At 39.5% G+C, this 23,462-nt stretch overlaps 1 protein-coding gene across 1 annotated transcript; it reads right to left on the reverse strand.

Annotated features, from left to right (window-relative positions):
* Positions 1–13,246: 13,246 nt before the first annotated feature.
* Positions 13,247–21,939, reverse strand: LOC308220121 (uncharacterized protein; the record flags this gene model as incomplete). Its single annotated transcript, XM_080615909.1, has 2 exons — positions 13,247–13,428; positions 21,441–21,939. The coding sequence occupies 2 exons, from the start codon at positions 21,937–21,939 to the stop codon at positions 13,247–13,249; spliced, it is 681 nt and encodes a 226-aa protein (XP_080472035.1).
* Between the last annotated feature and the right edge of the window lie 1,523 nt (positions 21,940–23,462).

Raw genomic sequence — 23,462 nt, forward strand, 5'->3', positions numbered from 1 at the left:
TTTGAAGTAAAAAAATAATAATTTATTTCAGTGGGACCAGGTTCTTACTCTTCTTTTTAATTACATCTTCATGCTTATTTATGGGAAAGTTTCCTTCAACAGAGAACTAAATTTCAGTTCCATGTTTCCCATTAGGGTTGAAACAGAGTGCAATGTAAGGTTTGTCATAATATATTAGGGGTGCTTCGACTTTTGTAATAGTAAGATATAAATTAAATACTCTTAGTAGGTTTGAGAGCAAAGAGTAATTGTGTTTGTGCAGCAATATTTCATAGCTATTTTTCATTTATTAACTTGTTTCATTGATTTGATAAATCAATATTAAGCCTATATGAGAGAACAAAAGAAAATGAAATAGCCTAAATTGATATTTGCAAGTATAAAATTAACATGAAGTTCAAGGTTTATCAAGAAGTGATAATCTGGTTGAACTGAAAATGAAATACGTACCAGAAACATTTATTCTATATTTTACAGTTGAAATGTTGTGATTATTAATGCTTTTATCTGTTTTTATACATGTTGTAATAAATAAATAGAACATTAATTGTCATAATTTTAGATGATAATTGTGATACCATAGGGACAATACAAAATTTGGTTATCTTTGACAATCAAGTATGAGAAATAAATTTGTATCAGTCAGTGATGACAGCCTCCTGAAGAGTGTGATATTTGTATTCTTCTCATTCACAAGAACACAAAACTAATATATTAGAACATGATGTAAATAATTGAAAATATCACAAACATTACTGCACTTTAGCTTTATTTTTCCTTCATTTCACTCTACTTCTACATATTTCTCAGTTCTGTAATTCTAAGGATAGCTATGATCTTAATAAATATCTTAATTTATACATGTTTATCAGATCCCCCTCAGCCATCTCTTTCTTCAGGCTGAACAGTCTCAAGTCTCTAAGCCTCTATGTGTATGTCAGATACACTAGTTCCTCACTCATCTTTTTGGCTCTTTGCTGGACCTGCTCCATCTTGTCCCTGTCGTTCTGGTATTGGTATCCCAGGCTTGGACTCAACATTTCAGATGTGTCTTACTAGGACTGAGAAGAGAGGAAGGATCGCCCCCCTCATCCTGCTGGCAGTGGTTTTCCTCATGCAGCCAAGGACACTCGAGCTTTTTTGCTGTGAGGGTGTGTTACTGGCTTATGGTCAGCTTGCTGTCTGCCAGGACGCCCAGAGTCTTTCTTTGCCAAGATGCTCTCTGGACAGCTGGTCCCTAACATGTACAGGTGCATGGGTGTGTTCCTCCCCACGTGCAGAGATCATGAGATTCCTCTCTGCCCAGTTCTCCAGCCTGTTGAGTTCCCTGAGCGTGACCATCTAACATATCAACTGCTCATCTCAGATACGTATCATCTGTAAATTTACTGAGAGTGAACTCTGTCCATGATTCAGGTCATTAATGAATATGTTAAACAGCACTGATCTCCACATGAAACCACATGGAAGCATCCTGCTAGTCACTGGCCCCTAGCTGGCTTTTGTGCCACTGATCACAACCATTTGAACCCAGCAGTACAGATGGTTTTCAGTTTATGTCACTGTCCTTTTATCTATCCTGTACTTCATCAGTCCATGTCTGTAAATGTTACAAGAGAAAGCATAAAATGCCTTAGTCAGAAGTCAGGATCAAGTATATTCACTGTTCTCCCCTCATCTACCAAGGTTGTCATTTCATTGTAGGAGTCTATCAGTTTGGTCAAGCATGAGTTCCCCTTCATAAATCCATGCTGACTACTCCCAGTGACCTTCCTGTTCTTTATATGTTTGGAAATTATTTCCAAGCCTGTCAGTTACTCTGTCACTCTCAGAGTTCAAGGTGAAGCTGGTCAGTGTGTGTGGTTTTCTGAATCTTCCTTCTTGTCTTTCTTGAAGATAAGAGTAATATATGCTTTCTTCCAGGCTCAGGAGTCTCCCCCAGTCACCAGAATATTTCAAGGGTTTTCAACAGTGTCATCAAAATAACATTGTCCAGCTACCTCAGCACTTGTGGGTGCATCCTGTCTAGACGCATGACTTAAGCATATCTACTTAGCTTAAATGTGCCCTAACCAGAAACTGCTATACCAAGGATAAGTCTTCCTTGCTTCAGACTTTTCCACTGGTCTCTTTCCCACTGGCCTTGGCTTCCCTAATCCTATCCCTGCATGAACAGACATCTCTTTATTCCTTCTGGGTCACCTTTCCCTCCTTCCATCTCTTGTACACTTCCTTTTCAGTCAGGAGCAAATTGTTTGACCATGAAGGTCTCCTGCCATCTTTGCTTGATTTGCTGTTTATTGGGAAAGACTCTTCTTGAGCTTGGAGGAGGTGAGCCAGCTCTCCTTGGACTTTTCTTCTCTCCAGGACTGTCTTTAATGGGATTCTTCCAAGCAGATCCCTGAGGAGACCAAAGACTACTCTCCTAAACTTCAGGATTGTGATCCCTCCTCTCAGGATCTTGAACACTGCCATCTCATGGTCACTGCTTTCAAGCCCCTGAGCAGTCCTTCCCTGTTTGTATGAATTACAGCAGGGCATTATCTCTCCCAGGACCCTGGTTCACCTATGTCAGGAAGTTGTCTTCAGTGTGCTCCAGAAACCTTCTGGATTGCTTCTCTGCTGTACCTCCAGCAGAATTTCCCCTTGAGGGTTGTCCTGACTTCAGCAGTAGCAGTCATTTTTCTCCTTCTTAGTAGCTGATGCAGTGCTGTGGTTTTGACTTTCAGCCTGGGAACAATGCTGATAACACCGATGTTTTTAGTTGTTGCTCAGTAATGTTTACTGTGACCAAGGACTTTCTGAGTCTCATGCTCTGCCAAGGAGAAGGGGAAATCAGGAGGAAGCAGAGACAGGACACCTGACCCAAAGTAGCCAAAGAGGTATTCCATACCACAGCACATCATGCCCACTATATAAACTGGGGACAGTTACCCAGAAGGGCTAGATCACTGCTCGGGTTGGGCTGAGTATCGGTCGGCGGATGGTGAGAGGTTGTATTTGCTTCCCTTGTTACTTCCCTTGTCATTATTATTATTGGTGGCAGCAGTAGTGTTTTTGTGTTATACCTTAGTTATGGGACTGTTCTTATCTCAACCCGGGGGATTTACATTCTTTCAATTCTCCTCCCCATCCCTCCGGGAGCAGGGGAGGAAGCAGGGGGAGTGAGCGAGCGACTACGTGGTTCTGGGTTGCCGGCTGGGCTTCAACCATGACAAAGATCAAGACCTGTGATCGTGCAGACTCAGCTGTAAAGGCATAAAAAAAGTCTTCTGTCAGAAGGTTTTTAAAAAGCCAAATGAACCAAACCTAAGCTTTCTTCAGAGTGCATCTATCTTTTAGACAATCTTAAAAGTTTGTACTGAATGCCAGTATCTCATCATACAGTAATTATACCTGTAATAAAATTATTATCACTGAATATTTGTTGGGGTTTTTTTCCTGCTTGGGTTTGTTTTTCAATGTGAAGCTTGCATTTTGGGGCTTCTGAGGGCTTCTTTTCCCTTAGGGTCTATTGGAGGAGCTTCCGGTTTTTTTAAGTCTGCTTTCAACAACTTCCAGACTCAATCTATGACATTTTTCAAAATATAATCTGGAAATTAATTGTAGAGAAAGGTTCCTGTGCCTTCAGAAAGTGTTAGTAAGTGTGTGGGTGGTGTAATGTGGGAGATACACTGGTTGCTATACATAGGAATGAAGTATGCACAAGAATAAAAGGAGAGAATGTGATCAGTGCTGCTGCCCACACTGTTCTGGATTTTAGATGGATTGTAATTAGTTTGACCTCCATACTTTAAATGGTAATGTCTTGAGAATTTTGAAACTTGTAACTTATTATTATTAGCATAATTAACTAAAAATTAACCCCTTGTATTAATGTAATGTACCATTACATTACCACTCTATTCTATACTCTCAGATATAATTAGACACTCCCCCACTCAAATCAACACCTGTTGTTATATCATAATGACATTTTTGTTCATGCATACACATCCCCACATTTAAAAATCCTAGGGGAGAGCAGGTATTTTGTAGTTTTGATGAAGCATCTGGGTTTTATCTTTCAGAAGCCTGTGAAAAATAAGTACAAAATATGTGTTGAACTGAGATTGTAATTTCGACCCCCAAAAAAAGATCAATAAAAAAGCAACAAAATCCTACCCAAATAAGCAGCACCTAGTGAGTAATAACTGGATTTCTGTATAGCTCAGGGGGGTTGCAATGGGAGTGTGAAAAGTTCATTATTATCAACCAGAAAAAAAGAGAGTGCTAAGAAGAAAGAATCATATTTCCTACTGGGATTTCACTCACACTACATGATTTGCATGAAGGGCGCCACATCAAACACATTGGGTGCCCTTTTTCAAATATTAATGTGAAACTTGTTTCAAGTTCTTTCTTGACTTTGTGCCACCTTGTATCAAAGGAAGTTAAAAGCAGAACTTGGGAGGAAAAGATACTTTTCCAACTGTTTCAGCACTTAGCAAAAATCTTTCTGTATTTGATCAGTTCTGTTTCAAACTTTTATTATTTTGACAAACAGGCACGTTTTTATAGCTGTACATTCTATGACAGTCTGATTTGCACTTTTTTTCCTCCCTTTTTTTGAGGTTTACCGTGTTGCAACGATGGGTGTCATGACTGACCCACTCAGAACATTTGTGCACTACTTAATTTAATAATCTGCCTTAATCTTCCTTTTCTTCCAGATGTAATAATTTCTACTAAATATATATCTGAACAAGATTACACCAAAGTATACTACAGAAAATAGAGCCCTTAAGATTAACTGTGCATAGTCTGTGTTGTCTTAGTCTTACCTAGTTGAACTTCTAAACACCTACGTCTAAGCTAAGCAACCCATGCTACTGTTATAGTCAAGGGGGAGAAATTGTACCTCTCCAGGATGGTTCAGCTAAATTAGTTGTCTGAGAGAGATGATGCAAATTCTGCTTCAGCAGAAGCTGTTTCTTTTAACTGACTATAAAAAGGGCCTAAAACGCTTAGCTTATATTAAAATTGCTCACATTTAGACAAAAGCTGAAAGTAAAGCAATAACAGCATGAGCAAGAAAAAACTAAGTGGACATACTTTCTGTCTGTTTCCCCTTCTCCTCAGAAACAGAGAAAGCAGGAAAAAAGTGACAGGAATTTTTGTTTAGAAATTCAAGCATAAATATATTTCTCATAAAAGTACAAGAGATGACACATTATGTAGCATGGGAACAGCTATTAGAGGTAAGAAATGAAATTGTGGGAATCTGCGAGCAGCTGTCTGAGGAGAAGTTAGTCTTTTCAGAATGCACAACCCACAGTCTGCAGGACAAAAATATGAAATTACAATGAAATAGGAATAAAATATAAGTTGTAATTGGTAACTTCGGAAGTAGCGCTATTCTAGTCTGAGAACTAAGTGTTCTCCACAAATCCTGGAAGAAATCTTCACTGAGCTCTCACACGATATGGTAGAGGAAAAATTAAATTCCGAATTATCAGCCAGATTAGTAGTTGAAATAATTACCTTGGAGGTGATGCAATTAAAGATCCTGAGGCACTTTCAGAGAAAAAAGAGTCCAGAGTGCTCTGAAGAGTAAACAGGCTTTTTGGTCTGTATGATGGATCTTATAAGTTCTTTTCCTTACTATTTCTCATTAAAAGAATTTAGAGAGAGATTAAAGTGAACTACTATCAACAAACGTGAAAAACCTAACAGTGTGCTGAAAATAGTAAAAATTTAGACCTAAGGGTTTCTTTATGTTCTTCTTGCTTCCCAAAAATGTCTTCATATTGCCATCAATAAGACTGCATTTCTTGTAAGTCACAGAAGCAACAAAGTCTTATAGGAATTTCCTGTTGATGTTTTTTTACGTAAAAACCCCCGAAGAAATTAACATTTTTCTGACCAGTCCTGTCCATGGTCATAAGCAAAATATAGTACAATGATCTGGTATTTAAAAACTTTAGCCACACATCAGTGAAATAACAGTCTGATCATTAAGAAGGGATGATGTGGATAATGTTCTTCCTTTTTGAGAGATAAAAATTTATGATTTTAATGCAGTTTGCTTTTATTTTCCTCATTGCATCAGGGTGAGGTTTTTGTCACCTGTAGGGTTGATGTGTTTTGCTTTAGTTTTTTGTTTCTATTTTTGGGAATTTTTTTTCTTGATCCAGTTAAATTATATGGGCGTTTTGCATATTTTAAAGCATTAGGACCCAAATATCCATAAAAAAGAGAAGAGCTGAATTTCAGTATCATATTTTAATTCTATGTAATGTATGTTGACACTAGGTTCTAATTTTAAGTATTAATTACCATTGGGAGACTAGATTCTGCTGTACTCCTTTGGCAGCCCTAAATCTATTGAATTAGTTCATATTTCTGTTGGAGCATATAAAAGCAGAATCTAGATGAAAATGTTTATTAGATTGTCTAGCTGATAATACAACAAATCACTATGAGTATTCTAAGCTGAGAAGAATGGACATAAGAGCTTTTACCACTTAGCAATGCATTATCCGTATATTTGCTGCAGTCATAAATGGCAAACATGTAATACTGAAAAGGTCTGCAATAGTAATTTTTGTTGAATATTTTCCAAGTAATATGTTTTTGCTATTTGGTTCTTGGTTTCCATCATTATCAGTAAAATGAAGTTACAGGAAAGAAAAACAGCATTTTGCACATGCAACTACCTTCTCTTTGTAGTCTAGCAATATTTCCTAGTGTAAGTCATTTACACAGAAAAGAGTAGCTAGAGTCAACTATGTTCCATACCTGAAACAAAAGCAGTTTGCTTTCCCAAGCTTCCTCCTAATTCACAGAAAGTCAGCAGTCAGTGATCATCTGAAGCTAGTAGAGTAATTAAAAGATCTTTATTAAAAGAAAGAGAAATGTTTTCTGCTTCTTATCTTGGCTTAGTGACAGCTGGAAAAAAGGATAAACAGAAGAATGGGATCACTGTAGTAACATATTGCAACCCATTCAACTTTAAGCTACATTTTCTCCCCAGTTTAATCAAGTTTTAATTTCCTATCAGCTTGTTCTTGTGGAGTGTACTGAACATCAACATCCCAAGCTATTACAGTGTAGGTTGAAAGGATAAATGTAGAATTCTTCCTGGAAGAAAGAGCTTCATAAAGCGCTGTTCAGTGTAAGCACTGCTAAACAGTAATTTAATTCCTTCAGCTGACATGGACTGTGAGCCTGTTGAATTATGTTTAAGATTGTTGCAGATGCTACCATGCTGTAAAAAGTCTTGATGTATGTCACACAGTGTTGAGTTGTAAAACATGGTGCTTTACCAAATAGCTCTTAACAAAGCCATAGCTTTAAGATTCCTGTACCTGTTCTCGTGTCATTCGCAATCAAGGGAAAAAAACATGACCACTTTCCTACCTATTACAGCTAGACCCCTTGTTTCAAAGCCACCAACAGGACATGAAATTAGCCTGTGTTGCCCTGCCTGGACTTCAAGATTTTACCCTGACTATGAAGATAAGAGATTTCTGAGCAGGAACATTCTGCATTTTTTGCTCTCAGTCCTGTGCAATGAAAAACCCTGAGAATGTTCCACTTTGGGTATTTCTATTTCCAGAATGCTAAGCCAGCTTCTAGCTCTCTTCTTGAGAGCAAAGCCAAAATTGTTGTCATTGTGCACAATTGTAAAAGACTGTCTGGTTTTCAAACACTGTCTTCCTTGCTTTGGCATTTTCCTGAGTAGAACTTTCTGCCATTTCAGCCTTTATAAAAGCAGGAAAAAGAAAGAATTAATAATTTGTTTTCTGCAGTGAAAGCACAGCAATTCATAAAAACATAGTTGACAGTTTACTTTCCCTGTGTATTCAAAAAACTGTTTTCCAATTAGTACCATCTCTTTAAAAAGTACAATTCCTGATGTGGCCAAAACTCAAATTGTCCTTAAAAAAATAATTTCCTGTTCAAGATCTTTAAAACTACATAATGCAATATATTGTGACTGCCAAACTCTGAATCATTAGTTTAAGACCACTATTTGTGGTCATAAAATGCAGCTTCATATCTGTTTTTCCAACTCCACCCCCAGTACATGTCAGATCAGAAACTCCCTTTCCTGGACTGAATTAGAGCTATTTAGGCATCTATTAGATGGCAGTTCTGGGTAATATGAGAAACCTCCAATTTTGTATTGTTGGGCAGTGGCTCCATATGGCTGTGTAGCCCTTATGGTTCTGACTAGATGCATAGCCATGACATGTAGATTGTCTTGCACAACTTGGTATTTATATTATGGCACAACTTGTAACAGGACAAGGTTGTACTCATAAAACAATGCAATTCACTTTCTGGACATTTATCAAAAGCTTATGTGAAATAATTTTCTGTCTTGACTATCCTAATGAATCAAGCCTTTGATGTGTTTGAGAGTTCTACTTTCTCACCTTTTTGCCTCAAATCACATTTTTAGAAATAAAAACAGTGTTTCAAGTCTAGGTAGAAATATGATGAAAATTCAGTTTTGTGGGGGAAAAGCAATAGAACAGACATCTCTGTGCATATATCCAAGTCTCCAGATACTGTTTGCTATTAATTTAAGTTGGAGTTTATCCCTTGGTATATGGAGTTATGATTTCTTCACACTGAGGGCTAATACAAAATGCATTAACTGCAAGTGGGGAGCTATAAAAATCCTGAAAGCCAGTGGTTTAATACTTGAATTTCCAACTCAACTGATAACTGTATAAAGTGTTAGCAGTAAACATTGGGCCACAAGGGAATTACCAGGTCAAATTGTACACTCAGTGTAAGAGCTTAGCCGTGCTTCTGTTCCATGCTTGCAATGTTACTCTTTGCCTCCCCATCCTGAAAGGGAGTAGTACAATCAGTTAGCTATTTTTCACTAGTGTCTCTTCTTTGACCAGTATTTTATAACATGGCAATGTGTGTGGACGAATAAAAATCTTAGGATAAGGAAGCAAGAAATATACTTCGAAATTACCTTAATACCTTTTTGATAGCGTCAGTGTATTCCACTTATCAGAAGAAAAGAATCATAAACATAAAAGTTCTGTGTAACATGTTTGGGCCTAGCCCGTGCCTACTGAGCCCTGTTCAACACTATTCAGTACCCTCAAGGGGAAAAGGAGGTCTCTGGATCTAACAACAAAGTGGCAGGCACTGCAACTACTCCTACCTGATGACAGCCACTGCAGCTGAACCAGAGAACCCACCTGTGCCTGTCTCAGTTGATGGAGCATGAGAATCTTACTCAGGGTCATGTGTTCAACTCCCACCTTGGGTGCCAGAAGGGACTGTCATGGTTTAACCCCAGCTGGCAGCTAAGCAGCACACAGCCATTCACTCACTACCCTCTAGCACAGTGAGATGGGGGAGAGAACTGATGAATATCATAGAATGCTTTGGATTGGAAGGGACTTTAAAGATCACCCAGTTCCAACCCCCCTGCCATGGGCAGGGACACCACCCACTAGACCAGGTTGCTCAAAGCCCCATCCAACCTGGCCTTGAACACTGCTGGGTATGGGTAAGCCACAGCTTCTGTGGGCAACCTGTGCCAGTGCCTCACCAGCCTCACAGGGAAGAAATGAAAAGTAAAGAATAAAAGTAAGAAAACTTGTGGCATGAGATAAAGACAGCTTAATGGGACAGCAAAGGAAGAAAATAATAATAGTGATAATAGTAATGTTAAAAGAATTGGAATATACAAAACAAGTGATGCACAATGTAATTGCTCACCCCCTGTCAACTGATGCTCAGCTAGTTCTCAAGCAGCAGCCCCTGGCCAGCTTCCTCATAGTTTATATAATGATCATGATGTCAAATGGTATGAAATATCCCTTTGGCCAGTTTGGATCAGCTGTCCTGGCTGTGTCCTCTCCCAGCTTCTTGTGTCCTCCAGCCTACTCGCTAGCAGGACATGAGAAGCTGAAAAGTCCTTGGCTTAGTATAAACACAACTCAGCAACAGCTGAAACCATCAGTGTATTATCAACATTATTCTTCTACTAAATCCAAAACACAACACTGTACTAGATACTAGGAAGAAAGTTAACTCTATCCCAGCTGAAACCAGGAAAATATAGTTGAAAAAAAAACAACTGGCAGAATACACTATTTAAACTTAGGTATCCTAGAAGTATGATAGATTTGTGGTAAGTGTGATAAAAGATACACAGTGATAGAAAATTAAATTCTTACATAGTTGTTAGATCTTCAGGAGGTTTTATGTCCAGGATGTAAGGCCAAGGTCCTAGTAACTGCTATTTATTCAGAAGTTTTAAACAGATACTTAATTTCTGAAAGTGGATAGTTTTATAAATATGTTACTCAGTTGAGCTGTTCTTTTCCTGAGGTAGGATTTTACAAATTAAATATTATTGGATGATAAAAAAATTCTTAGAATGGCAAGAAGTAATAAATCCGTAATTGCATTAACTGCAGAAAAGTTAATTGGTGTTTTAATTAAAGAGCCACCCTAACAGGATTAGAATTCACCACCCTATAAAGGCTGAATCATGCCGTGCTTCATTATCATTTCTGAGGATGTACAGGTGCTAAATTAAATACAGGAGACCTCATATTTTGTTCCTTGCATAAAATAAAAACATATTGTAAATTAAAATGAAAAATTAATTTATAAGGTTATCACTATAAAGTTCAGACAAAGCCTGTTGGCTAGTAAAGCTGGTCAGGAATGTGCTGAGGTATTTCTTTATTTGAGAATGTTGATCACGGGAATGAATGATTTGTGGGAATTGGATCTGTTTCCTGAAACTTTGATCAGAAAAAGTAGCTCAGGCAGGACTTGTGAGGACTGCTCATAACTGAAGCACAAGAGACTTGAACATTTCAGAGGTCAGACCTCTTACCTTGCAGTGCAGGCAACTGCTTTGTACAGACCCACATAAGGGGGTGAACCTGAATTTCCTACATCTGTGGAGTGTGCCAGTGTTAAGGAAGGTGCTCACAACACTGGTGACCTGGAGGACTGCTGGCAGCCTCTCCCACCTAGCAGCAGAATAAATGTTGAACTGTGTGCCAGCTAGAAAGGCAAGTATTCAGAGAAGTGCTTGACTTCTAGCTGACATGCTTTAAGGAGCCAAGGCAGTGTATCTGACTTACACTGAATGGTGTGGATACAGCATCTCATTTCACAGTATCTTGGAAGTTTCTACATGATACTATTCCCTGAATTGCTGGGGAGCAGTAGGAACCTCTTTCCAGGTTGAGGTTTTTATTTAGCATATATTAAGCTCCTTTGACCTCTCGTGTTACCTGTCAGCCTTGCTTTCATTCACACATGAAAAAGGATTTAAAAATAATAAATTACAAAACTTTCACATTAAAGAAGAAATAATAATAAAAAAAGCTCACATTCAGTCAAGACCCTACATTGTACCAACCATGTATGCAAGCAAAGTGTCATGGAATTTAGACTAAATACTATGTGTTGTTTTGATACTTGACCACCGATTTTTTTAATTCAGTGCAGTGTATTTTTCAAGGTAAAGATAACTGGAAAACATTGCTGGACAGTGAATGAATGCATAATTTGTCTGAAGCAATCTGTTGATGGAATACCAAATTCAAATTATTATTTCCAGTGGTTGGAGGAACACATAAATGATCTCTGCCTTTAACTTTACTAACAGCAGTGCTTTTCATTCTGTCTCTTGTTGGATAAAAATGAAATAAAAAATCAGCCAGTATGCCTCAACTCAGCAACATGATGTCAAGAACTATTTGCTCCATTTCTGTGATAAGTGTACCATTCCTTGCATAAATTTGTGCCTCTGGATTCCCAGGCTTTATAAATCAGCTTCTGTAAGTTAAATGTTTCCACAAATAGGAAGACTTTCACAGGAAAAATTAAAATTCTTTTATGTAGCATTAGAGGGCGGCTATTTTTAACAAAGCCTCAAACATTTGTCCACTTTCTTATCAAAGCCTTTCTATACTGACAGAGAAGTTCAGATTCCTTTGATAGACATCTGCTTTGTAAATGTTTGTGTTTTGAACCTGTCATGAAGGCTTCCTTCAGTGTCAATGGACTCAAATTGGCACTGTAAGTGCAATTTATGTTATCCTAATTTTACATATATGAAATAGGTAAGGAACAAATCACAGTAAATGTATGAAAATTTCTTCCTGTTGGCTACAAAAGGAGCCTAAGGTATTAAAATCTGAGTTATAGACAGTAAGATGTAGGTACCTGAGAAAAGATGAGATGAAAGAGTTGTTAATAAATACGTTTGTAAGGCTTTTGTTATAACAGCTAAGTTAATATAAGTTAGGGACAATATAATATCTGCATAAGTGTGCTGCAATGGGAACAAGATTAATAACACAAAATATTAATGATCACATTGAGAATGAAATAGTTCAGTAGCTCATGGAAACTGTTGTGGTTACTATCTTTAAAAATACCATACACAAAAGTTCCTTTTTTAAATCCAGTCCCCTTTCCTTATTTAAGATAGAAACTATGTTTTCAAAATAAGACTAGTAATACTACACAGGAATTATTTCTTTATTGTCAATGTTACACAGTCATTATGTTAATATGGTATCAGATGCATCACTATAAAAATAGTGTAGAGTTATCACTTATAATTTCCCACAGCCACATTTGGATATGAATTTTAAAGAATGTATTTTGATCCAATACGTTTTGAGAAATGAACTCTCCATCTGTTCCCTCCTACTCTTACCTTATGGTTGATATTTAGTTTAAAAACAGCAAAGTCAATATAACCCATTATAAAAGACACTTTAGTAGGCAAACATTTCTTTGCTATATTGAATCCGCTCTGTATAATAAAAGTAATTTGTGCAACCTGCACTCTACTTCAAGGTTATTAGTTTACATAAAATATGGGCTTGTATCAGGAAAGGAATACAATGTAGTTGCTGCTGTATTACAGCAGGGTGAACAAAGAGAATAATTATCAAAATAGGACATCCTGAATAATCTTTACATTTTATACTCTAAGTACATGAAAAAATAATTTGAAAATAATGTCTTCATTTTACACATATTGAACTCTTTTGCAGTCTGCTCTCCCTCACACACGGATTTCAGTGGAGGAGGCCCATAGCCAAGAACACATTATTTATGCCTTTCATCATTTTGTGGAAAATAATTTCAATACAGAGAATGGGAGGGGAGGGAAGAAAACAGATTTTGCCATATGTTATGCTATATAAAGAATAAGCAAATGCTGACACATCATGGAACCAGTTCTTCATTTCCCAGGCTTTTCCGTGTACTCCGTTTTATACACAAATGCAATATTTGCCCTTGAGCTGATGGAGAACTCGGGCAGGTGCTGAGTCCCTGTCAAAGGATCAAGGTCCTGGGGCATACCATAGCCCAGGATTGTCCACTCTCCAGCAGATAATATGTAGGTACATACATGCAGATACTCTGTATGTGCCAAAAGATAATTTATATGCACATAAAGTGAAGGCCGTGATTCTGAAGCTGGGCTTCAGTTTTATCGTTATACCATCACAAGTAAAATAATAGAAGGCAAATGGTGATTAATCCTTCCATCCAAATTATTCCATGATCAAGGCTTTTGGTTTATATCAATTATACTTTTTTAAAAATACTTAAGGTAAGCTTTCCTTTTCATTCTTTCCACAAAATCATTGCTAAAATAACTGGCACTGGGCAGAGAAACCTGAAATGAAGGTCCTATGTGAATTACTGATTTCACTGTGCTTCTGCCTGTTTTCAAATGAAATAAAGACGGGATAATAGTAATTACCACAGTTTATGTGTAGAAGTTGTCCCCAGATCCACAAGTTGGCAAAGGTTGGGTGCAGGAGAGGTGATTCCTCTGTGTCTTATGTACACCCTGCCTTAGTTTGGCTGTCTCTGGGCAGCCCATTGCTTGGTTTTCCACCCATTTTACCCAGGGAATAGCAGGAAAAAAATCTTTCATGCCACACACCTTTTCTACTGCCTTGTTGTGGGTATACCGTTTCCTTACAGCACTATCAGAAGGCTACCTGCTCACTGTCAAACACAATTTCTTCTAACCTGGATTGACATGCATTTGCAGATGTAAATTGATATTGGCAGGATGCTGTTATTACTGTTCTCTGTGTCTTATGACAGACAGGACACACATTGCTCCATGGCAATCCATTTATCATGTTTGAAACATGCAAGTTTATAGAAAATTATTTTTAGTTACACACAGAATATTTAGGCAAGCTAAGTACTTATTACAGGTTCTTTCCTTCTTTTCTTTCTTTCATCTTGCCAATCTGCTTATTCCAAGAATACAGGCTACAGGGCTAATAAGGTACAAAGCGCTAAGCACTTTTTGTTCCTTCTATCTTTTTTTAAGCAGTAATCTGGTTACTCTTCTTAACCATCATTTATTTAAGCCCACAGTAAAGTAGAAAAAGATTAATATTACCTTCAATATTCAGGAGACTATAAATAAAAAAAAAAAAAAATAAAGTAAAATAAAATGAAACCCACCAAAACTTGGCACAAGATCAAGAACTCCATGGAAAGTATTTCTAAACATTTATTCTGTGACTTTTGCAATTAGACAACATTTATACATTTTGTTAACTAGTAATTTCTCATTCTTCTCTATTAAGGTCTCACACAAAGTAACTATTTTTTTGAGTTTTTATTTCAGAATCACATAAAAATCACAGAAATAAAATTGAAGCCATCAGCATGTTGAAAATAGCAACAAAATTAAGAATTAGGAAAATAAACTCCAGTCAGAACAAATTTTGCTATGCCTATCATTTTATACTGTCCATTTCTCTAAAGTAAGCATGCAGCATATATAACCATTTCATTCTGCAAATATTTCTTCCTTCGACTAAGTGCAAATTGAGACTAACAAAGAGGCTATAACATTGTTTCATAATTTAGTGTTTTATAATCCATTGGGGAGTCATCTGATGGACTCAACACAAATTCTTAATGTAATTTTACTTTAACTTCATTGAAGTGATAGGCTACCTGCTATCCTTTGTGACCTTAAAGATTCACTGCTCCAGCCTCCTGTTAATTAACACTTTCCAGGGGCTCCTGGACAGTCTGATTTTGTTCTGATGTGTCTAAGGTACCAGAGAGGAGCTGAGTGGAGTGTTACTAAATATCTGTTGTGCAACAGCTATCTAGGCAGGGTGGAGATGAATAAGTCCATTTGGTTTTTTATTCCCTCTGGTTTAAGCAGTTCAACTGCTTACCTATTTACGATGTTCAAGTAAGTTAACAGTTCCATCTCCTATCTCAAACTCAGTGTTATCCTGAAGCTGCCTCAGGTTGTTGCAAGTATTTGAAGTAATTAAAGTGAATAGACTATTTGATGTGAATGTGAATAAAGGCCATGTGATGTTGCTCGTATATTCTTTTGTTTGTTTCTTTCTTTTTTTTTTTTTTTTTTCCGGATAGAATCTGGAGTAATACATGCAAAGGGATCTGTGATTTGACACTGGATGTAATTCATAAAGGGTGGCTCTGATTCAGATAAGCCATGCCATTTTTTATAAGTCGCAACAGCAGGCATGAGGCAGGAAAAAGGGTCCTCCCACTGGACTACTCAAAATATAATCCAGATATTTTGAGAAAGTCACCATAGCTCTTGACCAACATATGAACAGATCAAGAAAAAAATATCAAAGGGCTTCATCTAGGATTATTTACTGTCCTTACGTTGTAGATGAGGACTATTCTTCTGTCGAATTCTAATGCATTTAAATATTGTTTTGTAAATGTTAAGTATCTTTAACTTAACAGGATGAAAACCGCTGCACTTTGTATATGCGCTTTTTTTTTCACATGCCATTAATTTATCTAAATTTTTCTTTCTAATTCTTATATTTATTCTAAATTATTTGAACAGAAAAAATAATCAACCTTTTCTAAGATTAGGCTGTTAGTTTTAAAATTAACGTCTCTGAAATCTTGGTTAACTTTAGAGCAGGAAAATTATGTTTAAGCATATATTAGTTATTAGAATTGGTGGTTTACTGGAGTCAGAAAATAGAGTTCCTAGGTTAATTGCAAGCAAATGCATGTTGATGTGAAGGAGAATTTAAAAAAATCTGCTTTTGCATAGAAGATTAAAATAAAACACCTTAAAGTTTAATACCTTTACAAGTTCTAATTCAGAAGCCCTGGATCTCTGGACAGAGTACAGAAACTTGAAAATGCTGCTTGTAAGTGATTGATTCTGCATTCTAAATGTGTGTATATGAATAAGATTTCTGGCCAAAACCTATGGAGAAATTTAGGATCCCAACTCTTGCTGAAGTTTGAAGGAAAATTAGGTTCCTAATATACTTTTAGATCTAGTCCCTTACCTTTCTTACTGTCTCACAGAGTGGGAGATACGTTCATTTCAAACCTTCAGTTTTTTAAAAACTTTCTTCCAGTGAAAGAGAAAATAATTAGAGGAAAAATCTAGAAAAAAAATAAATTGGCTGTTTTGTCCCAGAGCTGTGTATTAATAGGCAGTACAATTATTTTACACATTAATATGCAGTACCAAGTTGAAATGTTGCAAAGAAAGAAATAGGTAGATAACAAGAGCTTACTTACTTATATGGCTTGAAATGCTCATAATATTGTCAGAGAAGGTCCTGAGAAATCTAAATCTGAATTGATATTCAAGTAACCTTTGCACATCATGAAGTTTGAGTATATTTGAATTCGACTTTCTTGTTTATGTTTAATTTTAATTAGAAAGCTTTTGTATGATTGGAATAATTGGACTAACATTTCTGTTTCTAATTGTTTCTTGGAACAAGGTTTATCCATTTAGTCTGGAAATTTCTTTAAAAAAAACACCTCTGCCTTTTACTACTAGTGTCTTCTTTCAACAATTATAATTGTGCTCAGTGGTGGCTTGCTTGGTTTTTTTATTTTGAAAACATTGCTTTAAGGACTCATTATTCATAAAGTAGGAGGCAACCTTTGAAGATGATAGGAACCGTGCTATGTGCTCATTTCAAGTAGCAAAAATAGCACTTGCATTACATTTTCTTTCAAGTTTGGTCTGCCTCCAAGAATCAGGAATGGTACAATATGAATTAGTATGTGTATGAACTACCTACAAAAAGATTTTCTGCAAAGGGTTCTGTCTCATCCTTCCCTTGCTCTCTTTTGCTCTCAGTGAACTTTTTTCCAGGTTATTGAATGTGATATATTAAGAATTTAAACTTGGCTCACTAGAATAGGCATACAAAGCAAGTAATCAGAGAAATAAAGACTTAGTACATGTATTTTACCATTTTACTCTTTTAAACTACAGACAATGTCCTACGGCAAACAAAGCTGACCTACATGGGAATTTCAATCAATCAGATTTGGGAGAGGGGAATAGGGGAAGCAGCCCTTATTTCTGACCTAGATAGAAAATATTCAGAAAAAAATAGACTGAAATACTGTGATACGTAGATAGCTTGATTAATATCACCCCATGAAAGTGTAAACAGAATAGAATGCTTTATGTGTCTGTTTGATTCAGTGAGGCAATAGCCTTGTACTTTGCTTATTTTTTGTTTCTTCCATTTGCTGCCTTGTGTTTATTTTACATTACAGGGCATTTATTTTTCAAAAGGAACTTTTCCTCTTATATCATTTTTCTCTTGTGGTATCATACTGTGCATGTTATGTTTATTCATAAACAGTGAACCACATTTCCTGAGCACTAAGGAACATATTGTTATAGACCAAGTATCAATCTATGCTTAAGTCCCTTCTTGTTCGTAATAATTACTTAAAGGGACTTAAGTATTCAAACAAGTTAATTATGTGTATTTTGTTTTACATATGCGTGTTCTATTCCCCCTCCCACCCCCCCAGTTATTGAAATGGTATTGTTTTATAAATTATATTCTGAGGTATGTTTCTAAGGCTGGTATATTACACTCACCTTATTATTGGCTATTCCTTACAACATAATTATATATAGTTTCAGAAGACACATATAGGGAAGTCCTATGTGTAAGAGTCATTTTCAACATTATTGAGTCAAGAAATATATCTATAAATCCTCCATACTATTTGAATGCTACACATTATTCAGCTAAGTAGATCCAACAACAAATCTCATGGAGATGCTATCCCAAATTATGGGATTTATTTGCCTCTTTTACTTATCAGAATCAGAATCAGAATTACCAGGTTGGAAGGGACCTTCAAGATCATCGAGTCCAACCCATGCCCTACATGTCAACTAAACCATGTCACCAAGTGCCACATCCAATCTCTTTTTAAACACATCCAGGGATGGTGACTCCACCACCACCCTGGGCAGACCATTCCAATATTTTATTATTCTTTCTGTGAAAAATTTCTTTCTAATATCCAACCTGTACCTTCCTTGGCACAGTTTGAGACTGTGTCCTCTCGTTCTGTCAGTTGCTGCCTGGTGAAAGCGACCAACCCCCATCTGTCTACAACCTCCTTTCAGGAAGTTGTAGAGAGTGATAAGGTCACCTCTGAGTCTCCTTTTCTCCAGGCTAAACAACTCCAACTCTCTCAATCGCTCCTCGTAGGGCTTGTGGCCCAAGCCCCTCACCAGCCTCGTTGCCCTCCTTTGGACGTGCTCAATCATTTCCACGACCTTCTTAAACTGAGGAGCCCAGAACTGGACACAGTACTCAAGGTGCGGCCTCACCAGAACTGAGTACAGGGGAAGAATAACCTCCCTGTTTCTGCTGGCCACACCATTCCTAATGCAGGCTAGGATGCCATTGGCCTTCTTGGCCACCAGGGCACACTGCTGGCTCATATTCAGCTGGCCATCCACCAATAACCCCAAATCCCTTTCTACCTGGACACTATCCAGCCACACTGTCCCCAACTTATAACATTGAAAGGGGTTTTTATGGCCAAAATGTAGGACTCGGCACTTAGACTTATTAAATTTCATCTTATTGGATTCTGCCCATCTATCCAACCTATCCAGGTCTCTCTGCAGAGCCTTCCTTCCTTCCAAAAGATCGACACAAGCTCCCAACTTAGTGTCATCTGCAAACTTACTGATGAAAGACTCAATACCCTCATCCATGTCATCAATAAAAATATTGAACAACACCGGTCCCAGCACAGACCCCTGAGGGACACCACTGGTGACAGGTTGCCAGCTGGATGCAACACCGTTCACCATCACCCTCTGGGCCCGGCCATCCAGCCAGTTACTGACCCAGCAAAGAGTGCTCCTGTCCAAGCCATGAGCTGCTAGCTTTTCCAAGAGTATGTTATGGGGGACAGTATCAAAAGCCTTGCTGAAATCCAAATAGACAACATCCACAGCCCTTCCCACATCCACCAGGCGGGTCACCTGACCATAAAAGGAAATCAGGTTGGTCAAGCATGACCTGCCCTTCATAAACCCATGCTGGCTGGGTCTAATACCCTGGCCATTTCTTAAGTGCTGCTTAATAGCACTCAGTATGAACTTTTCCATTAACTTTCCCAGCACTGAGGTCAGACTAACTGGCCTGTAATTACCAGGATCCTCCCTCCTACCCTTTTTATAAATGAGCATCACAGTGGCCAACTTCCAATCATCTGGAACCTCACCAGTGAGCCACGACTGTTGGTAAATGATGGAGAGCGGCTTTGCAAGCTCATCCGCCATCTCCCTCATCACCCTGGGATGGATCCCATCTGGTCCCATTGATTTATAAATGTTCAGGTGCCTCAACAATTCTCTAACTTCCTCTTCTTGAATAACAAGAGGACCATTCTGCTCCCTAACACCACCTACCAACCCCAAAGTACAGTTATCGTGAGGGCAAGGTGTCTTCCTACTAAAAACTGAGGCAAAAAAGGCATTAAACACTTCTGCTTTCTCCTCATCTTTAGTTACTAAGTTTCCTGCCTCATCCAATAAGTAGCAAAGATCAGTCTTACCCTTCCTTTTACCATTGATATGTTTATAAAAACTTTTTTTATTATTCTTTACAGAAGTTGCCAATTTAAGTTCAAATTGAGCTTTGGCCTCCCTAATTTTCTTTCTACATGCCCCAGCAGCCTCCTTAAACACTCCCTGAGAAACCCTATCCTCCTTCCAAAGATGATACACCTTCTTTTTATTTCTAAGTTCCTTCATAACCTCAGTACCCATCCAGGCTGGACGCTTGCCTCGTCGGCTCATCTTTCGGCACACAGGAACAGACTTTTCCTGTGCCCTCAAGATCTCTGTTTTGAGGCACACCCATCTTTCCTGAACTCCTTTATTTTCAAGGGCTGTTTCCCAAGGAACTCTCCGAATGAGTCTCTTAAACAGGCCAAAATCTGCCCTCCGGAAGTCCAAGGTATAGGTCTTATTGATGTTCCTCCTGATTCCCCTGAGTATTGAGAATTCTACAATTTCATGATCACTGTGCCCCAGTGTCGTGGTTTAAGCCCCGGCTGTAAATTAGAACCACGCAGTCTACTTCCCCCCGCCCCACTCCCCAGAAGGATGGGGAGGAGAATCAAAAGAATGTAACTCCCATGGGTTGAGATAAGAACAGTCCAGTAACTCAGGTATAACACAAATCACTACTGCTACCACTAATAGTAATAATGATAAAGGAAATAACAAGCAAGAGAATACAACCGCTCACCAACCGGTACCTCACCCCCACCCTGCCTTGATCCAGCCCTTCCGGGAACTCTCCATTCTACATCCTGGGCATGACGTGCTGTGGTATGGAATACCTCTTTGGCTAGTTTGGGTCAGGTGTCCTGTCCCTGCTTCCTCCTGGCTTCTCCTCCTCCCTGGCAGAGCATGAGACTCACAAAGTCCTTGCTCAGGGTAAACATTCTGACCAGCAACTGAAAACATCAGCTTTATCAGTATTATTCCCAGGTCGAAAGTCAAAACACAGCACTGCACCAGTAGAAAAAAATGACTGCTACTGCTAAACCAGGACAGTATCCACCCCTTATTCCATACCATTCATGTCATGCTCAGATCCCACATTTTCAATATACCATCACTTGTAACAGTCTTTCAGAGCAGGAGAGGCCCATTGCAAAGTCCACCCCTCGATCGTGAGTCCATCTCTATGTTGCATCTCTGCCCTGATGGCCTGAAGTGTCATGGGCCCATCAGGCTCAAAATAATTCACCCTCCCCTGCAGCAGTCTCTGCAACTTGTCTCCACACAGCTGCCTTCCATCTCCGACGCTTCCAAAGCACTGGAGGGGCCCAGTGGATTAGATACTCGCCCATACTGTCCCACACACCATGACACTCATGGCTGTCCAGCCTTGGGGAAAACCTCTCGGTCCCCCTGTATTGTCTAAACCCAGACAAGACCCAAACCTGACTCTGCTTAACTCTCAGGATCAGACAAAATGGTCGTGGGTAGAACACACTTTGTGTGTGTGCCAACATGGTGATCCCCATCACAATCAGCAGGCAGGTTCCAAGGGTACCCAAAGGCCATTCAAAACCTTCAGAACTCTCAAATGATGCTGCTGTACTTGTCACTGGGGCTGGTGTAGCTGTTGTGCTTGAAGGCTCTCTCACCACCAGCTTCTCTTTTTCTGAATCCAGATCTTCCTCCTCTGCCTTGCTGGGAAATGCTGCGGGGTCTCCTGCATCCTCCTGGGGCTCAGGCTCACGGGGCTCGGCGGGCGGCTGCTGGGGGATGCTCTCGGCCGCCGCGGGGCTGGGCTCGGCTGTGGGGCTCGGCTCCTCCACCGCCTCCTCCCGCTGCTCGGCAGCCGCCTCCTTCCCCTCCTCGGCAGCCGCCTCCTTCCCGGCCTCCGGCCCTGCTCCCGCCGCCGCTTGGTCCCCGGGGCCGCTCTCCCGGGCCGCTTCGGCCGCCGCCGGCTCCCGGGGCCGCTCCCCCTCGGCTCCCCGCAGCCTCACAAAGACGGTCGCGAGGACGAGGGCCAGGACGGTGAAGAGCAGCGGGACGGCCAGGTACAAGTCCACGGCCACGTCCATCCCGCCCTGCTGCCGGAGCCCCCCCGTATCGCAAGCCATTACCATAAAGTACAATGAAACAAGAACCTTAGCCCAAGGCCCACACTTGATAAACACTAACACAGCAAATACCAGCTCCAAGCAAGCTACGACATACAGAAACTGTGACATCAAAAAGAACAACTTTGAGAGCCCATAAATCAGCATTGTGCCTCAGTCAGATCTGTTGTTATCTCAACCCTTCCTGCCTCACGTTGGGCGCCAAAAAGAACTGTCGTGGTTTAAGCCCCGGCTGTAAATTAGAACCACGCAGTCTACTTCCCCCCCCCCCACTCCCCAGAGGGATGGGGAGGAGAATCGAAGGAATGTAACTCCCACGGGTTGAGATAAGAACAGTCCAGTAACTCAGGTATAACACAAATCACTACTGCTACCACTAATAGTAATAATGATAAAGGAAATAACAAGCAAGAGAATACAACCGCTCACCAACCGGTACCTCACCCCCACCCTGCCTTGATCCAGCCCTTCCGGGAACTCTCCATTCTACATCCTGGGCATGACGTGCTGTGGTATGGAATACCTCTTTGGCTAGTTTGGGTCAGGTGTCCTGTCCCTGCTTCCTCCTGGCTTCTCCTCCTCCCTGGCAGAGCATGAGACTCACAAAGTCCTTGCTCAGGGTAAACATTCTGACCAGCAACTGAAAACATCGGCTTTATCAGTATTATTCCCAGGTCGAAAGTCAAAACACAGCACTGCACCAGTAGAAAAAAATGACTGCTACTGCTAAACCAGGACACCCAGGCAACCTCCAACCTTCACCTCACCCACCAATCCATCTCTATTAATGAACAACAGGTCTAACATAGATCCTCCCCTGGTAGTCTCGCTCATCAGCTGTGACAAAAAGTTATCCTTTACACACTCTAAAAACTTTCTGGACTGCCTTTTTTGAGCTGTATGAAATTCCCAACATATATCTGGTAGGTTGAAGTCGCCTACAAGAACAAGGGCTGAAGATCCAGAAACATTCTCCAGTTGCTTATAAAACAAGTTGTCCACTTCTTCTTTCTGGTTGGGTGGACGATAACAGACCCCCAATAGGATATCAGCCTTACCGGCCTTCCCCTTGATTCTTACCCATAAACATTCAACTTCATCATCATTAATTTCAATACCTATAACATCTAAGACCTCCCTAATATAAAGAGCCACCCCTCCACCCCTTCTCCCTTTTCTGTCTCTTCTGAAGAGCTTGTAGCCATCCAATACGATGTTCCAGCTATTTGACTTGTCCCACCACGTTTCTGTGATGGCGACTACATCATAGCTATATTGTTGCACCATGGCTTCCAGCTCCTCTTGTTTATTCCTCATACTACATGCATTAGTATACATGCACCTCAGCTGATCCACCGATTTCACCACCAACCCAGGCTGATTACCCTTGGACTTGCTTCCAGTCAGCCCAGCTGCATCCCCTTCCCCCTTCAAACCTAGTTTAAAGCCCTTTCAATGAGTTCTGCCAATTCATGAGCAAAAAT

This window comes from Psittacula echo (genome assembly GCF_963264785.1).
Source record: "Psittacula echo genome assembly, chromosome: 4".
In the NCBI taxonomy this organism is placed as follows: domain Eukaryota; kingdom Metazoa; phylum Chordata; class Aves; order Psittaciformes; family Psittacidae; genus Psittacula; species Psittacula echo.